General features: G+C 43.8%; 1 protein-coding gene and 1 long non-coding RNA gene across 3 annotated transcripts in view; one reads left to right on the top strand and one right to left on the bottom strand.

The window, feature by feature from the left end:
• LOC113649191 overlaps positions 1-19,478 on the top strand; it is an 85,527-nt gene that overhangs the window by 15,731 nt on the left and 50,318 nt on the right. Inside the window, exon 3 of one of the 2 annotated variants that reach the window (XR_007137949.1) lies at positions 3,654-5,387. The exons of the other annotated variant lie outside the window; for it this stretch is intronic. This is a non-coding gene — a long non-coding RNA (uncharacterized LOC113649191). Of the gene's footprint in view, positions 1-3,653; positions 5,388-19,478 lie in introns of those variants that run through there. 2 annotated transcript variants of the gene reach the window in all.
• xylt1 (xylosyltransferase I) overlaps positions 10,203-19,478 on the bottom strand; it is a 65,314-nt gene continuing 56,038 nt past the window's right edge. Inside the window, exons 9-11 of the mRNA XM_027156838.2 lie at positions 18,016-18,211; positions 15,756-16,089; positions 10,203-12,999 (exon numbers count right to left, since the gene is read on the bottom strand). Coding sequence (XP_027012639.2) covers positions 12,677-12,999; positions 15,756-16,089; positions 18,016-18,211 — 853 coding nt within the window. The 3' untranslated portion in view covers positions 10,203-12,676. The remainder of the gene's footprint in view (positions 13,000-15,755; positions 16,090-18,015; positions 18,212-19,478) is intronic.

The raw sequence follows: 19,478 nt of genomic DNA, 5'->3' as shown, positions 1-19,478 counted from the left end.
TCTTTCCCATAAACACATGCAGCTAAAACAAAGTGCAAGCTTGTGTTATCGGTCTCCTCCTCATGCGGTCATGATGATCTGTCTGAGATCTGAGTGCCTTCCATTGTTTAATTCTGATCTTAACCGTGTCTCTTGGGACCAGAGCTTTTGAAATCTTTTTATGCCTCCTGACTTCCATAATTTTATCCGTTAATGCTCTTTTAAAAGCACATTTCAGTCCAGCGTGGATTCTTTTCTAGGAAATACACTTTCAAAAAAATCCGGTGAGGACAAAGGCTTGCTTTCATTCTGCTCTAACGCAACACCCCAGAATCGATCCTGTTCATCATTTAGATTGTCTGATCTTTGTGTAAATTCCGACAGTCGAATTAGTTTCAGATATAATTCTGTTTACTTTATAGCGACTTGCATAATGTCTAACCTTGTAATCAGTGGATTTTGAGTACCGTCGGACTGTAGTACGGAAATATAACGTCTTCTATTCATTCCATACGTCATTAAACATGGTTCTGTGTAAATTACTTTCCTCTTGGTATATAGCGCGTCTCCATCCTCTCTAAAATACTCAGAAGAGCGTATTACAAACACCACACCATCTCGCTCCACTGTTGTGACCTATCGATTGTTGCCAGTCATGGACGTTTATGTGGCAGCAAAACCAGGAGAGCGTGTCCTGATATAAGCTGTTATTTTACAGCCTTAATGTTGCACTGTATATAAATATATACTGTATATATTCCGATTTGTCCGAGGGTTTTGTCTTCTGTTCACAGGTCAGAATGAATGCACTCGTTTTTATACATCATTGTTTTATAACAACTCGTTCGCAGGGACGAATCACATCTACGTAAATGGGTTAAAAACACGTGTAATCATTTATATTTGTGCACCAGTCAGAGGTGAAGCTTTATGGTATGTGCACTAGAGGTCGTCTCGGGTCTAAAGAAACGTACCCGACCCGAGTCACTGTTTACCCGAACCCGACGTGCATAATTGTATTAATTTTTTTAAGAAAGACCCGACACGAGACAAACCCGAAAAAATTAGACCCGAGTCCGACCCGACCGTTTTTTTAACCCGATTGGACCCGAATGTCCAGGTCTGTTTCAACGGAAATTAGCTTACCGCCAGCCACACGATGTCGCAAGCGGTCTTGGCAAACAGAAGAGAGGTTGGAAAAGGACTCGAGTCGATGCACACACACGAGATACAGTATTTCGGGTCTTCTCGGGTCCGTTCGGTTAAAACGCATTCATTTTAAATTACCCGAGACCCGACGCCGCTATTATTATACCCGACCCGTGTCCGAGGCACACGTGAAACGTTTAGACCCGAAACCGCTCGGTTCTCAGGTCGGACCTCGGGTTTTTGGATCTAAGTGGACCCGTGAAGACCTCTAATGTGCACCCGTGAACATCACACTTACACATGTGTCACAACTGTTGGCACAGCATGAGAAACACTACCGTATACAAGGTCTTTGTATACAGGGCAGTCAGTGTGATGTTTGCGGTGTAAATATGACCTTATCTGTAACGTGTTAATCATTTACATTGACGTGGATGTGGGTTAATGATCAGAATGATCAAATCCCAGCACTTCTGCGGCGTCCTCGAGTAAGACGACCCATAACACTGATGTTTTTAGCTCAGCTGTAAATCCCCATACAAGGGATATTATCTTGTACAGCGTGCCAGGACATTAATGCCGGCTCAGATATCACACTAATGCTGATGGGCAGTGGCATGTTTTCTGTGTATATAAATCGCTGAATGAAACAGCCGATCCCTCGCTTCATCTCAGCTTTTATTTACGTGCCACAGCCGCTCCGGTGGGGGATTTGGAGTTTGCGCATGAACGGTCACCCTTATTGTTTGTCATGAAGACAGTGTTGTTCTAGTGTTGCTGTTTGGATCCCTGTCTGTCGCTCTCTTCTCTCGTTGTTTTGTTTCTCTATTCATACACGGCGTCCACCGAGCGCACGGTCAGAGAGTATGCTTCTGTACGGCGGCCCGTGGGAAGATTCTACTCGACTCTGTGGGATATCCCGTAGCGGCCGTGACTCTTATCGTCGTCGTGGTGTAACGGGAGAACACGCAGGACACTCTTGTACTTGGTGATCCTTCGTGTTTTCAGAAACACGTCATTGTCTTTAACCGAAGTGTTCAGTCTTACGCAAACCTGCTCATGAGCAACGTTAACAAAAATGGTGTTAAACAATAAACTGAGAGGGACACAGAAGAATAGCTGTGGTGAAAAACACACGACTCAGTTTGCTAGTCTACTGAAGTCAAATCTCCACCCCTGAGCTCCCGGTGAAGTGATGTGACATACGGCTAAGTTCGGTGACCCATACTCACAATTCGTTCTCTGCGTTTAACCCATCCAAACTGCACACACACACACCAGTGAACACACACACACCATGAACACACACCCGGGGCAGTGGGCAGCCATTTATGCTGCGGCGCCCGGGGAGCAGTTGGGGGTATTCGGTGCCTTGCTCACGGGCACCTCAGTCGTGGTATTGGCGGCCCGAGACTCGAACCCACAACCTTAGCGTTAGGAGTCAATCTCTCTAACCATTAGGCCACGACTTCCCCCCAGTGTTCCGAGATCCTAGTCTGGTCGCTTCTTCTTTTGGCCCTCAGTCGTGGTATTGGCGGCCCGAGACTCGAACCCACAACCTTAGCGTTAGGAGTCAATCTCTCTAACCATTAGGCCACGACTTCCCCCCAGTGTTCCGAGATCCTAGTCTGGTCGCTTCTTCTTTTGGCCCTACTTCATCAATTCTGACCTTCTAGGGTTAGGGTTAGGAGTGTCTTCACCTGGTGTGCACTAGGGATGGATCTCCATGGACAGCCAGTGACTCATGGGATCGCTGTGGATGGGCCGCCCGGAGACTGTCACACCTTAAGTCAGCTTTATAGTCAGGTCTCCACTAACAATTATTTGGATACTTTGGCAGGAAGAAATTATTGTTTGGTTCGTGGTGAACTTGGAAAATGTGCTGACCCTTTAGTTCAATCATCTACAAACTGTTGTAGAAATGACATCATTTCCTGTCCAGCGTCACACAAATGAGGATGGGTTTCCTTCTGAGTCTGGTTCCTCTCAAGGTTCCTTCCTCATATTATCTCAGGGAGTCCCTTCATGTCCTGCTTGCTCATCAGGGATAAAAACGTTAGAGATAAATATTAACTACATTTTAAACTTTTAATTTATTTACGTATTTTTTATTTATTCTGTTTCTATACTTCTGTAAAGCTGCTTCGAGACAATTTGAATTGTTTTTAAATATAAAACATAAAAATTAATCTACATTAAAATTTATAACAGTTTTCAAGCCACACTACTGCTGCCACTTTGTGTGTATACTGTATGTTTGTGTCATATTGCTCACCCAGATGGTCTTGCTCATTAATATTTGCACCCCTACATCTAACCGAGGAGGATTTGTGCCTCTACCTTGTTGGTTTAGTAGCTACTTCAGTACTAGGGTTTCTCTTGTGACCTTTTTTTAATTGATTTGTATTTATTTATTTATTTATTTATTTATTTATTTATTTATTTATTTATTTATTTATTGTGATCACGTCCCCAAGTTTCTCTCAGTCAGCCGAGTCTGACTCATTTCTTTTTCACTCTGTCAGATCTCTGCCTGTTCAGTGGGATCCCAACACTTTTGAACTCCACGTGAACGCTCCTTCCTAACGTCTTATTTAACCAGCACATCCTAGTTTGTAGATTTGACGACGGAAGACATCGACTCGAGACCCGACTTCAAAGCGAAGAGCTCGCCTGAGTGACAGGACGTCAGAACTTCAAAGCAGGACTACCATCCTGTCATCATTGTAACACCTGATAGCGCTTTTTGGCCTATTAATTTTACATGCCATGTTCCATGCCGGAGACGGCTGTGACAGGGAGCAGAGCGTAGCGACACATTCTGTCCTGCAGATGCTAGGAAACAGAAGCTGGTCCCATGCGTAACAGGTCGAGTAAATATAGCAGCCGAGGCCTGAACGGAGGGACTTGCGGGGGAGAGGGTGGACGAGTGAAAGCATGTTTTCTGGAACGCACTTCTGAGGGAGAGACAGTGCATTAGAGCAACGTGGAAGAAAGTCTGATCAACACAGCATAATGGAGGAGTGGGAGAGGAGCAACACACACACACACACACACACACACAGAGACATTTATGCAACCATACAGTGAGAGAAAAATGCAGAGGGACATGAAAAGAGAGAGAGAGTGATGGAACCCGAAAGCAATGGAGATGATAAAAAGATATATACTACAGCGATGATAAGAAACAAAAGGAGAGGTGGAAAGAAACCAAATGAGAAAGAAGGAAGAGGAGATAGATGGAGAGAATAAGTCACGGATTCAAGCAGAAGTCTAGGGATATGGGAGAAGCAAAAGAGTGAAGGTGATGGGAGGGAGAACATTCTGGAAAAGGAACGACGGAGTGATGAAGGAGAGTGATGATGAGATGCAGAAGGAGATAGAGCGATGACCGGATGAAAGAAAGAACGCAGAAGGTCACGTGTAGAACTTTAGGGTGGAGAACAAGGCAGAGAATCTGAGATGTGTGAAGGAGGAGAATAAGAAGGAGAAAGTCAGTACACAAAAAGGTGCATAAGAACATATAATGATGGCGAGAAAGAAAGAGAAGCAGAAGAGCAGAAACAGACGGAGCAGAAGTGATGGAAAGAAACAGAAATATATGAAAATAGGGAGACTATAAAATAGAAAAGAAGCAAGGAGTTGGGGAAAGACGGAAGGAGAAATGAAGAGAAAGTGCAGGGTTTTGGGGATAGAGACAGCACGAGTATAAGAGAGATAGCAGAAGGAGGGATGTGGAGGAAGAAGTATGAAATGTAGATGGAGAGATGAAGAAGGTCTATAGCAAGACAAAGAGAGAAGAGCAAAAATGTAGAAATAGAGGAAGAGGTGGTGATGGAAAGCAGCAGGAGAAATGTGAAAAAAAGAAGAGGAATTTAGAAGAATACAGAGGAACGGGGCAGATGGTGAAGTGAGACCTGAGGGAGACGCAGAGACAAGCAGACAGTCTGTAGTGCTAAGTGCTCCTGTCTCTGCACTGGGCTGGATGGAGGACAGGAAGCTACAAACAGCAAGAATAGAGAAATCCTCAGAAGACAGTAAAGATGTTTGGTGTGAGTGTTCAGGTATCTCACACACACACACACGCACACACACACACACACGCACACACACGCACACACACACACACTACAGAGCTGCTGGTTTACTCCGAGTTTGTAGCACAGTGCAGCTTCCTAATTGATTACAATGATTCATTTGTCATCTGAATCAGTCATTTATACAGACTGAACATTCACATAACTCCAGGATGGCATGGTGTGGAGGTGAAGGTTGGAGTGTAAGAACTCGAGTGTCCTGCACAGAGCTCTGACTCTGACTCAACACCACTCAACACCTTTAGGATGAACAGGAACTGGAAAAGTGACAGTGACGTGACATAGGACTAAGTACGGTGACCCAGACTCGTTCTCTGCCTTTAACCCATCCAAAGTGCACACACACAGCAGTGAACACACACACACACACAGCAGTGAACACACACACACACACACACAGCAGTGAACACACACACACACAGCAGTGAACACACACACACAGCAGTGAACACACACACACACACAGCAGTGAACACACACACACACAGCAGTGAACACACACACTCACAGCAGTGAACACACACACTCACAGCAGTGAACACACACACTCACAGCAGTGAACACACACACTCACAGCAGTGAACACACACACTCACAGCAGTGAACACACACATTCACAGCAGTGAACACACACACACACAGCAGTGAACACACACACACACACACACAGCAGTGAACACACACACAGCAGTGAACACACGCACACACGGCAGTGAACACACACACACACACGGCAGTGAACACACACACACACGGCAGTGAACACACACACACACACACGGCAGTGAACACACACACACACGGCAGTGAACACACACACACATCAGTGAAGGCCACAACTTCCCCAAGTCTCCTTGTAGTCTCCTTAACATCCCAACATCAGTGTCTGATCTCATTAATGCTCCCCATACAAAGCCTTGCCAGAGTGGAGCTTATTATAAGGGCAAAGGTGGACAAATCTGTAATATGTTCAGCAGCACACGTGTGTGAGTGTGATCAGTGGTGCACATATTGTTGGTAACTCATAGTGTTTTTTTAGCACAGGTAAAGACACATTACAGCCAGGTGACCTGCTAATGATCAAGTGTGTACTTCAGTGTTTATTAAAATACGGTGTGTGTAGCCTGAAGACAGCCCCGTTTGTGTGATGTGTTAATCATCAGAATGGCTGCATGTGTGTGTTGTCCAGGAATGTTGTCCCAACACTAATAGTACTTTGGACAAATGTATATTAAATAGATGTCTGATGCTTTAATCCAACCTGGAAAAGTGCAAAGGAACAACGACTCATGTCTGACTTCCCGGTTCGGGACTCGACACTACAGTAAAACACACACCATCGACAGTAAACTTTATTTTATACACAATAAAACATTTTTACTGTGGCTTTTCAACTTTGTGTCGTAAATAGATCTTAACGGAATCGATTAAATTAAGGTTAGTTACATGATTCCCGTCTCCACCTTGTGTGTGTGGAGTTTGCATGTTCTCCCCGTGCCTCGGGGGTTTCCTCCGGGTACTCCGGTTTCCTCCCCCGGTCCAAAGACATGCATGGTAGATTGATTGGCATCTCTGGAAAATTGTCCGTAGTGTGTGAGTGTGTGTGAATGAGAGTGTGTGTGTGCCCTGTGATGGATTGGCACTCCGTCCAGGGTGTATCCTGCCTCGATGCCCGATGACGCACAGGCTCCCCGTGACCCGAGAAGTTCGGATAAGCGGTAGAAGATGAGTGAGAGTGAGAGTGAATGGTTACATAATACTTTTGATTTAGTTTTAAAAGTTATCAAATTCAGAGACTAGCTATAGAAATATGACCCTTGCTCTGGGCATCCAAGTTTTTTCCAACTGTTCGTGTCAGAAAATTGCCTCAGGAACATCAACTGAATAGATCGTGTGTCTGAATAAGACTTTCTATATCTGGACGTTTTCCTCTGAGTTTTTGGCTCCTCTTCTCCTTACTAGTCTTGCCCTCGGCTCTCTGGCTGTACGTTAACGCCTGGATCGAGTCTGTAAAATGCTACATAAATAAAATTCAGTTAAACACTTTTAGAGCGAGAGAATATATAAACTAACATCCTTCTGCTCGCCTTACTTTAGAAAGCTCAGCAACGCTCGGCTTGTGCTCGTCTAGCTGCCTACACTTCCTAACCTTTCATTGATTCTCCACAGACTCAGGTCTATTCCTAGACTTTGGGAAAAACACACACACACACACACACACACACACACACACACACACACACACACACACACACACACATGGTCGTTGGAAGCATAAATTAGTGCACAAACTGTGTCAAAGCTAAACCACACCTTAGTAATGGTTTCTAACTTTATAGCAACTATGCAAGATTACAGGGCATCTGGAGTGAAGGGCATTTGCAGGGAGGTTAAAAAAAGCCCTGTGCACTCACTCTCTCTCTCTCTCTCTCTGTCTCTCTCCCTCTCTCTCTCTTGCTCTCTGTCTCTCTCTTTCTTTCGCTCTCCCTCTCTCTCTTGCACTCTCTCTCTCTTTCTCTTGCTCTCTCTCTCTGTCTCTCTCTTCTCTTGCTCTCTCTCTGTCTCTCCTCTTGCTCTCTGTCTCTCTCTGTCTCTCTCTCTCTCTCTCTCTCTCTCTCTCTCTTCTCTGTTGAATATTAAGGTCTATTCTACAAATCCCACTGGCACTCAGCAGTCATAGGAGCTTAATTAAGCAGCCATGTCAGTAGCTGTTTGGCCTACAGAATAAAGTCAGCAGTATGCAGTCCTCAGTGTGTACGGCGTGGACAGCTGTGATCGCTAGCTGCAGGTGTGTGTCGTGTTGTTTAGCATCTCATTACACCGCTTTTTCTCTAGCGATTTTTCGGTGAGGGAAAATGTGAGGTCTGTTCTACAACCGCTAAAAGTTCTCATTTTATCATTGAGTTGCTTATCATACAGTATAAATATAAAATATCGCACTTCCTTTTCTTTGTTTTTGTTCTGTTTGCTGTGCCGCGTGATAGCGCGCTAAACACCACCAAAGTGATACGTTTATTTACGTCCCATGGGTTTATCTGCACTTAATGCTATTGGAAATAAAAGGGAATAGAGATGCACGATATTAAAATTAAAACTGATCCCAAATCTGTGATCTTGTTCTGTTTAGGAATCTCTCTCTACATTTACAGGAGACAATGACACCCGAAGTGTGTCGCTTATGTCCAGTTTATTCCGTCGTTTTGTTTCGGTTGCCATCACTGCATAAATCCCCGCTTCACACAGATAGCATGTCGGAAATGGCGATAGGGATGTAAGTGCTGTGGTGACAATCTCAGGGTATTCCGCCATGACTTTAATCCAGAACACCGGCAGAGTTTCTAACTTTCTAACGACGTCTGTTTCGTGCTCATTTTTGCTAATTTGTGGGTTAAATTAGATTGACTTAGATTGTCTTATTTCAGTTTGTACACATGAGCAATTGAGGGTTAAGGGCCTCGCTCAGGGGCACTGGGATTCGAACCAATGACCTTCCGATCAGTAGTCGAACCACTGAGATACCACATCCCACATCTGGCTCAGGGGTCGGCAACCTTAAACACTCTGAGAACCGTTTGGACCCGTTTCCTACAGGAAAAAAACAGGGAGCCACAAAACATCTAAAATGAAGATAAAACTGCATATGTCGTTTTTTACCTTTATGGAAAGTGTAGAAAAAACTGTAGTGTGTCGTGTTTATGAAATCAATGAACTGCTACCGAGTAAACGAAATTTTATTTCTGCAGGCAAACAAAAATATTTCGAACAGTTTGAACGAACCTTAAGAAAAACGACGCTGGGTCGAAGGTTACTTTCAAATAACTTAAATACTTTCAATGTCTAATTGAGTCGTCTTCATATTCGTGACATCAACATTTTAACTCGCAGCTGCAGCAAACCAAAAACGCGTCCGCTTCCGTGTCGGATTTCGCAAGTTATGACGTGTATTTTGAGCAATAAACAAATTAAAACACGGTTTATTCTAATGTTACAAGAGCATCACGATCTTAGAATTTAGAATTAATTATTTTTTTTAAAACAATAAATAACTGAAATAAAATCAATTCAAATTAAATATTTATTTTCCGAATCTGCAGGGGGCCGCAGCAAAGGGATGAAAGAGCCACTCGCGGCTCCGGAGCCGCAGGTCGCCGACCCCTGGGCTAGGCAAATTGACAGGACTTTCTGGGAGCGTTGCCTAAATGGCTGATAGATTGAGAACCCGAACCCTCTAGAGATCTACCAGCTCCAGTTAGACTCTATGATACTAAAGAGGAGATGTGAACTCCATGTGGTCTTTTACATCACTACAACATTTATCAGACTGTATATATATAATCACACCCCCAGTGTCACCCAGATGAGGATGAGGTTATATAATCACACCCCCAGTGTCACCCAAATGAGGATGAGGTTCCCCTTTCAGTCTGGTTCCTCTCAAGGTTCCTTCCTTTACCATCTAAGGGAGTTTTTCCTCCCCACAGTCACCTGAGTCACCTCAGACTTGTTCATTGGGGATAAATACATACACATTTATATATAACTAATATTAATCTTGTATTTTGTATTATATTAATCTTTATATTATTCTTTATAATAACCTTTTGTTCTATGTTTATGTTCCTGTAAAGCTGCTCTGAGACGACGTCGATGGTAAAAAGCGCCGTACAAATAAACTTGTATTGAATTTTACTAGATATTTCTATTATCCATTTTATAAAGAATTCAGTTTTTAGAACCAATAGCCAAATGTATTAAATGTGTGACTGACTAATAAAATTTCATTCATGTCCCGTCCACACCGAGGCAGAGAGACGCCCGATACTTCCCCGATTCCCTCCGTGACTCAGCCGAGTCTTGCGAGGTTCGTAATGTCGTGCAGGAGGACGTTATCTATCACTAACGCCGTGCTAACGCATTAAACCCTCAGTGCGACGTGACATTTAAACAGCTCGTCTGACACACAGAAACAAAGACAAATGATTTCTTTCTTTTAATTCAAATAAAATTCAGTTGTGGGGGAAAAAGAGAGCGACAACAGCGCTGCAACAACACAGAAGGCATTTTTACACCAGCAGAGATTTCATTTCTTTTTCTTTTGGCTTGATGTCGACACACAGAAGGTTGGGAGTTCCTTAGACGGGAGAGAAGCTAAGGCACACAGGCCACCTCCTGACGGAGAGAGCCGGGGATTCAGGATAAATTGTGCAACAGTCGCCCAACAAAACATTCCAGCACTGACAACAACAATTTGCTGTGAAACTCTATGAAAGGCAAAATGATCATTAAGAGCTTTATAAATCACACAGTCAGACCTTTTTGTCTCACTAGACTTCCACGTTGTCACATTACATTTTTTCCCCTTCAGAGCCGTTCATCGCGACCGAGACTCCGAACACTTTTTTTATTAATACTTTAAAAACATCTGTCAATTACAAAAAAAATGACATTATCGTTCCTATCAAAATAGCTATAGTACATAAGACTATGTAGAAGTGAGATTTAAATTAGGTTTGACGTGAACGGTGATCGTCATTAAGAAGAGGTAAACGACGGTAGACTGATTTGTTCAGAAGGTTTTCTCCAAAACAGTAGCGTAGGTTTACAATCTTAAACACGTACATACTGTATAACCACACACACGTTATACTCTTTATTTATATATAAAAATATCCAAAGGATGGGATTCTCTCTTGCTGTAGAGTCTTAAGGTCATTTTTAATTTAAATTAGAAATGTCTACAACACTCTCGTAATACCGCTGTAGGGACGTCGGCATGGATGCTGCGATGCTGTGAAAACCTCAAATAATGACACGGGCGCTTCACTGGAAATTTAAGAAAACAAACCCTGTCACAACACCGAAATCCCGATCTTCACTTTGTATTGGACACGACCTCAGAGGACCGAACAATGATCTGGGTTGCATACAGAGGAGCACAGACAGACCTGGTCTTCTCGGTGCTTCCGCTCGTACATAAATACGGAATCTTACACGCTTAATGTGGAATCGGTATAAAAATGAAGGAAAAGCTCCAGTGAAAACATGGAGTCCTGCAAGTTTGCAATTTTCTTTCCTGCTAAAAATATACCCCAAGCAGTCAAAAAAATCATCATTATTATTATTATTATTATTATTATTATTGAAGTGAACGCTTTCACACATTCTCAGAAAATGTGACGTCTGTGGAATCGCCGTGCCTTATAAGATGGTTCAGTAACAGTGACATCATCGTGAAAGTGGCTTCAATCAATATCGGGACAGAACCGGAGCGAGACGAGCAGAAGCAATCGTACAAAAAGATCATGAGTTTGCTCGGGGTCTAGTGAGGGAGGGTGTTAATACTAACGATAATCCTGCATTGTATTTTAATTTATTCTGGTCACGCTGGGTCGATGGCCTTTGTAAATAAAGGCAGCTTGTTTTTACAAAAAGGTATTGATTTGAGCTGCAAAAAAACAGCATATAGACATTAGTCATTGACTAAAAAAATAGCTATTTCATTTATATAAACACACGAATGAATAAATAGCCAAACCCTTTTCCTACACAGTAAATCCTCCGCTTCAGGGAAAATGAAGTAAAAAGAATAAAATCTTTTTTTATTATATTTTCTTCTCCCTTTATGTGCCAGCACAGCTGACACTTTCCATTTCAAGTCAGGCAGCCTGCAGGCAAGCTGTAGAGTCGAGAGTTCGAAAAAGCCAGGAGACAGAGACAGACAGACAGATAGAGACAGACAGACAGCCTGGCAGTTCCAAGAACCTTCCCACACACATTCTGCTGTAGGCTCCTGTGGCCCAGCTTAACTCTACTTGGCAATTAACTCAACGTTCAGTCCTATAGACCGGCCCATGAAGGGCCGCTGTGGCTGGGGGCAAAGTGCCTTACCGACTGTGAGCAGCTGAAGACTCCCATCTCATAGCCTTTAATGCCACAGTTTAGCATTTCATGGAAACATCTGCACTGAGACTGCAGGGGTAATGTGTGTGTGTGTGTGTTGTGTGTATGTTGTGTGTGTGTGTGTGTACCTGTGTTGCCATAGATAAAAAGGCTTACTCTAAATGCATTACTTTTGGTCACAGTACCTATGTCGAGGTCCGTTCTGTGCTCGCAAATGTCCCCAGCAAAGTCCATGCAAAAGGCATCTTAATTTTTCAATTTTTTTGATCAAGTTTAACAAAAATTTTGATCACAGTTATTTCAATTCTCAAACCTAAATAAATAGAAAAAAAGCTCGACTGCACTCATATGACTACGAGTCTGAAACAGCACTTCATATACATCTGTTTAAAAAAAAAAAATCCTCAGCGTACGCTGTGTCACCCACAGCACGACAAGGCCGTACAGTTCTGATTCTTCTTAGCAATGAGAGAGAAATAAATAATAAAAAAATATCAACAGCCAAACGATGACGATGCAGCAGGAGATGCAGGGCAATGGTGGCGCTCCTGCTACCTTATGGTGCCGTTAGCTTTGGGATTCCCAAGCTGTGATTTGGGATCGGGGCTAAGTGAGCTCCATGCCGTGTCCCTGCACGATTGCAGGACCGGACAGCCAGAGGGCGTTGCCGAGCAAATGTCTGCAGCTGCCCAGGCCTCGCCAACCAGGTTGTCCACCCAGTGCTCTAACCTCATACCCGTCAGCCCAGCATTACGCTCTGCCTCCTCCACCTGGCCTAAATGCACTGGGATGTTCAGGATGGGGTTAAGCCCGTGGAAGCTCTGCTCCATGTAGCTGTTCTTGGCTGGGCCGTTGTGCATTTTCAAGGCATCATCTGTGCAGGAAAAGAAACAAATAATGAATATCTGACAATTTTATAACTGTCTTCATTGTGCGGCTGTTTTGTCTGGTATTCTCTAAGTTAACATCATAACAGGTCTCCTGTTGCACAATAAATGTCCAAGTATGTATTTAATAGCAGAACAACAACAAGAGTCATTGTTGATATAAGTGCAGATGCATTAGCTCGGTCGGCAGGATAGTGAGCAACATACTGTAACAAGGATTACTCTAACCAGTCAGTTATGATACTTTGAATAAAAGATAAATATATAGATGATTATTTAGCAGAGTGTGTGTGTGTGTGTGTGTGTGCCCTGCGATGGGTTGGCAGTCCGTCCAGGGTGTATCCTGCCTCGATGCCCGATGACGCCTGAGGCTCCCCGTGACCCGAGAAGTTCGGATAAGTGGTAGTGAATGAATGAATGAATGATTATTTAGATTATTTAGATTCGGACCCCTCCCTGGTCTTCTCACACTTCCCATCCATCAGGACTCTGCAGATCAAATTCTCAGTTGTCTATTAAATCCTGTGTTGCCACTGCATCTGTGTGCACCTAAGCTCCATGATGTGACTAAGCTTTAAGATGACCACTTTTCTGGATTAAGCGTCTATCTGCATCCTTCCTACCTCACAGTCTTTCAGATGTCTGTTTAAAGTACCAGATTCCAGGCTGTAAGCCGACCTTGCCCACGTTTGACTGGCTCTATAGTTTGACACGTAGACATAGACAACGTACATAGACGTGGCTTGAAGAGGCATTTAATGTACAACCAAACAAGATCTACGGATTCAAATCATCATGCTTACTTGGCCCATTAGTTTTGAAAAAATAGGGAACTGAGGGAACTTTTCAATTATCTGTAAGTGGCCTTATAGCTCAATGTAGGATGCACAATTATGGAACATCATGGTCACCGACCGGGTTCTGTTCGGCTCGACGCTTCGTGCAAGGCCAACCTGATTTCCCTCCAAGTCTTCATCTAACACCTATAACTTCTCGTTAATGGATGCCCAGCTTTCAGTGAGGTACAGACTGAATAGGACTACATAAAGGCACTCTATAAACTTTTATTAGCTCTGGGAGCAGAGGCATGATCAGCAGGACGACTTAGTCTATGCCTTCTACATTAATCATATGCCACAATGGTGATTCATCCTGAGTAATCTTAGACAAATCAGAGCTAAACTCTCACCAGGAGTTCTGTTCATTTAAGACTAAAGGAGACGAAATGAAACCTATATTCCAAAATCAGTTGAAATTTACCCCTGTAAGGTGACCTAAGTTTTGTGTACTACTCGTATGCAAGTCTATATTTAGCTGATGGAGGAGAACGATCACGATGCACAAGCCTCTGAGAGCCAGCGAGGGTGACCTCACAGAAGTGAGTTTCAACTATACAAGCTGGTAATGCATGAAGAAAGAAAGATCTCTCAACAAATGTCACTGCGTTAACATTAACAATGTCTGAATGGAACGTTGGAATGAATTTGCTTTGATCTGTTTGGAGCTTAAACAAATAAGAATAAAGTAAAGAAGAGATCCGTTACATCATGGTAGAATGATATAAATCTTAAAGTACCCGTCCATTATTATTAGTGGATTTAGCTATTTAAGGCAAACTCCAAATCACCTCTGGAAGCAAGCACAATAAGTTCACCGGGAGGAGAACAGCATGGGGTTCCATAGCCAAGAAGCCTTTAGATCACCAGGTACTACGACAAGTGCCACTGATATTGTGGTTTAAAGGAGTGCATGTGTTTTCCTCCCAGGCAGTTTCACAGCTGAGTCTCCACACCTATCATAATGAAGTGCTTCGAGATGCTCGTCATGCCATGACCCTTCATCTGGCCTTCACCCACCTGGACAATAATGATACATACATACAAATGCTGTTCATAGACTCCAGTTCAGCACTCAACACAATCGTCCCTCAGCACCTGATGGAGAAGCCGAGCCTGCGGGGCCTGAACACCTCCCTCCTAACCTTAATCAGTCCGGATCGGGAGAAGCAGCATCTCCGGCACCACCACATTGTGCACTGGAACCCCTCAGGGCTGCGTGCTCAGCCCACTGTTATTCACTTTGTTGACTCAAGACTGTGTAGCAATGCACTGTTCGAATCACATCGTCAAGTTTGCAGATTACACGACCGCAAGAACGACGAGTCAGCATACAGAGAGGAGGTGCAACAGCTAACTGCCTGGTGTAGAGCCAACAACCTTTCTCTGAATGTTGATAAAACTAAAGAGATTTTTGATGACTTCAGGAGAGCACAGACGGATCACATGTAGAGATCGTCAAGAGCACCAAATTCCTCGGTGATCATTTGGCGGAGAACTTCACCTGGTCACTCAACACCAGATCCACCACCAAGAAAGCACAGCAGAGTCTCTACTTCTTACGAAGTATGACGAAAGCACATCTCCCTCCCTCCATCCTGACCATGTTCTACAGAGGGACCAGTGAGAGCATCCTGAGCAGCTGCATCACTGTCTGGTTAAAGTCTATTACAGAAACAGTTTGTTGTGAGAAGAGAGGAAGAACTTACACAAACCCATGACTGCTTCCCATTTAAGCACCCTTGGGATGAACTAAAAAGTGCTTTACTTTGGTGCCTGACCTCAGTAAATGCTCTTGTGGCTGTATGTTGCATCTAAAGCTTCTCAAAATAGTGTCCAACTTTTAATCCACACCCTCGATTTGATCAACAGTTTTCCTGCATCCCAATATCACACACGCAACTCACCTTGGCGGATGGGCAGATGTTTGTGGTGTGTAAGCGGCGTGATGAGGAAGCGTGTTTCGGCCACGGCGTTCCAGTGGTGCAGCACTCGGACAGTCCACATGCCTGGCCGGAGCGGTGTGTTCAACGGAGGCCTGTAGTGTGTGAACTCTGCAGTGGAGTCAATTAAGACATCATAGGTGGCAGCGATCACGTTAGTAGGGTCAATCCACACCACCGTCACTGTCACGTTGGACCCTTTGGCCCACTTCTGCATCCCCACCAGCTCCTCCATCGGCCCCATCAGGTTACCAAAATTCCGGAAAATTCTCTCCTTAGCATCCCAGTCTGACCCGATCTAAAATGGAATGGTAAAAGGAATGATATCAATACTCTGTAAAACTAAGACTGATTTAAGTGAGCAAACATCTCCGGTTAATAATGAACAAAACCTAAAAAGACTCAAATCTAATGACGACGTTACACACATTATTTCTTCGATTTAAGAACTTGTTACATTATTGGGGTTTTTTCAGTGTAAAACTGCACAAATGATGCTTTTGGGAAAAAAAAAAACATGGGCACATGTTTGTCTGCTCTTACCTGCCTAGATGAACATAACAGCATGAAATGAATGTCAAACCTGTCCACGGTTTTGTCTTCCCGTGCCCACTTTGGACTCCCACTGAGCGTATTTATGGCAGTGGAGAAGGTGGGTAGGAGACTGGGAGTTATCTAGTGCCAGACTCCTAAGGCTGCTTCTGTAAGTCTAACATTTCTACACCGTGTTTCCTATTCCGAGCGTCTGGGATTTGTCAGTAAAACAGATAGAAGACTCGCTTGTGTCAGTATTCTCCAAAACAAGACTTCTTCTCTTTTCCCTAAACCAAACAAGTGGCACCATTTTAAAAGCTTGCTTTTAAAGATTGCTGAACGCCGTACGAAGGTTTACGTGGCTTACAGCACCAAATATCATCCTCGGTTTTCTTTCTACACAACACGCCGGCCACTCCGATGATTACGGATATCGACACACATTCACACCAAGAAGAGCTGTTAGAAGAGACCAGGTTTCCTGTTACATACTTTCATTCATTCATTCATTCATCTTCTACCGCTTATCCGAACTTCTCGGGTCACGGGGAGCCTGTGCCTATCTCAGGCGTCATCGGGCATCGAGGCAGGATACACCCTGGACGGAGTGCCAACCCATCACAGGGCACACACACACTCTCATTCACTCACACACTCACACACTACGGACAATTTCCCAGAGATGCCAATCAACCTACCATGCATGTCTTTGGACCGGGGGAGGAAACCGGAGTACCCGGAGGAAACCCCCGAGGCACGGGGAGAACATGCAAACTCCACACACACACGGTGGAGGTGGGAATCAAACCCTCGACCCTGGAGGTGTGAGGCAAACGTGCCTGATACAAACTTGTCCTGTTAAAAGACTCCTAACTTCCTTCATCTCTGCATGTGACCCAACCACCCTTTCATCTTACAGCAGATAAACCTGGTGCATCAAAGCATGCAGTCATTATTTCACCCTCCCCAACACACACACACACACACACACACTCCTGGCAGACAAATCACTGATTATGCCAAAGGGCAAGATGATAGGTACGGCACAGGCTGACAGCTAAATCAATGAAGGACGTCTGAATTATTGCTTGCTTAACGGAGTATGTCAGGCGGAATGCACAGCAGAGTAAGATTACCAATAATATTCAGAGGTCAATTTCCTTTCAGTGCAGACGGCGTGTGAGCATTTGCACATATATACTGCCAGAGCATTTTTACTGCCACGGGCAAGAACAAACCATCCATTGTTCTGAAATCTCTCTTATTTATTTGTTTTAATCAACCGAACCATTTTGTTTAGTACAGACGGTTTTTCATCGTCCAACAACAGACCGTAAATGACCGAACACCGACTCACTTACATGTGGTTCTGCTGAGGGTGCGATCTCCATCATGGAGAAAAAAAAAGAAGAAGCACAAGAAGAGTCAATTCATTGTTTAAAGCATGAATCACCTAAAAGACAATCCTTCCTGATTCTAATCTAAATGTTATTTTCTCTTATTTACTCGGCCGGACGTCTGTACGTCGTTCTGACAGAGGCAGTAAAATAAACCTTTGCTTGTTGACTTGCACAAACGTGCTCGTACTTTCACCAACCCTTTTAACACGAGTTTGTGTACGTGCGTAACAGAGATCGCTCTCACTTCATACTGGAACCTCAAGCTTCAGACCGACTCTAGTCTGCCTTACCTCAGCATATTGCAGTCTGTTAAAATTGTTTGGTGAGTTGGTGAATTTGAAGAACTTCTTAGGCATCACCCAGGTCTCCAGGGTTTCCAGCTTGCTGGTAGCCAGATTGGTTGCATGATGCTTCACCAGGTATCCCTGGAACTCATCATATAGGAAGTATATATGGACAGCCACAAGATGTCCCATAGCGAAGTACCTGGTGAGAAAATAGTTTCGTGTCAGAAAGCTGCAATTACCCCGGCTTAGTTTCCATACGCCTGTGTAAATAACGTTAAAGGTGCGGTCTCCGATTTTTGACAAAGGCTTCAGAAAACAGAGTCGGGCCGAATAATAAACAAAAATCAAAACAAAAAACAAAACAAATATGTAGCCAATGAGCAGAAAGGGGCAGGGCTTGTCGATATGGGCGGAGAGAGTGTTCGGTGCGCATGTGTGACATTAGCAGAAAGAGGTTTTAACATCGACACGGAGGATAAAAACAAAGAAAGAGAAGAAAGACTTACGATAAGGACAAGAAGTAGGACGTGTTAATATAGGATCAGCTTTCCAGCGCTGGAGAGAACTGAAGGAGCAGGAAGTCGGCCACATATTCACAGGTTGGAGTTTCCCGAGTCAATAACTCCTGAGCTAAACGCTGTTACTACACAAATAACACCTCTTTTCTATCGTAGTAATGTAGAGAGGCAGCTACAACCGCGTTTTGTGTAGTAACAGCGTTTAGCTCAGGAGTTATCGACTCGGGAAACTCCGACCTGTGAATATGTGGCCGACTTTACTTAAGACGCCGAGGCGCTTTTTTCCTTCTCGATAGGTGAGTAACATTGGTTTTGCTTTGTTACACAGAACTAATATATGCCTTTGTCCTTTACATCATTATGCTTGTGTGGCATTTTTGCTTGTTTGTTTATCTACAATCGTATTGTTCTTCCCTTCAGCTATGATAAAGACACGTTTCTTTCTGTTAGTCGCCCGGGCTACGTATGTATGTGTGGGCGGAGCTATCGATACAGGGGTGGGACCCGTTTGGGTTACGGGCGTGTTTGTTTTGGTGATTAGAAATGTCGACATTGGCTTTCAAACAACAGAGACCGCACCTTTAAGGTATACATATGCATGTCTAGTCAGGACAACACGACATAAAGGACTGTGATAATGCAATATCAGGAGCTAACAAAAAATATATACTGTGTGGCTCAAGACAACAGCTAAACATCCAGCCAGGTTATAACCAATAAATGAATTAGTAACAAAAAGAGGGCTTTTATGGAATACACTGGAGGACCAAGAGATCTGTGGAAGTGCAAATAAAACTTCTCCTGGCAAGAACTCCATCCTAGACTCATCAGTATTCCAGCCGATGCTGGAGGACCTCCTGCTCCTCTGGCCAAGCTGAACAGCAAACATTTACAGCGGCCGTAAACATTAACAGAGACCCTATTCACACACCCAACCTCCAATCCTCT

The sequence above is a fragment of the Tachysurus fulvidraco genome, chromosome 15 (assembly GCF_022655615.1).
Source record: "Tachysurus fulvidraco isolate hzauxx_2018 chromosome 15, HZAU_PFXX_2.0, whole genome shotgun sequence".
NCBI classification, from domain to species: Eukaryota; Metazoa; Chordata; class Actinopteri; order Siluriformes; family Bagridae; genus Tachysurus; species Tachysurus fulvidraco.
The sequence above is the reverse complement of the archived record's forward strand: the minus strand, read 5'-3'. Positions and strand labels throughout refer to the sequence as shown.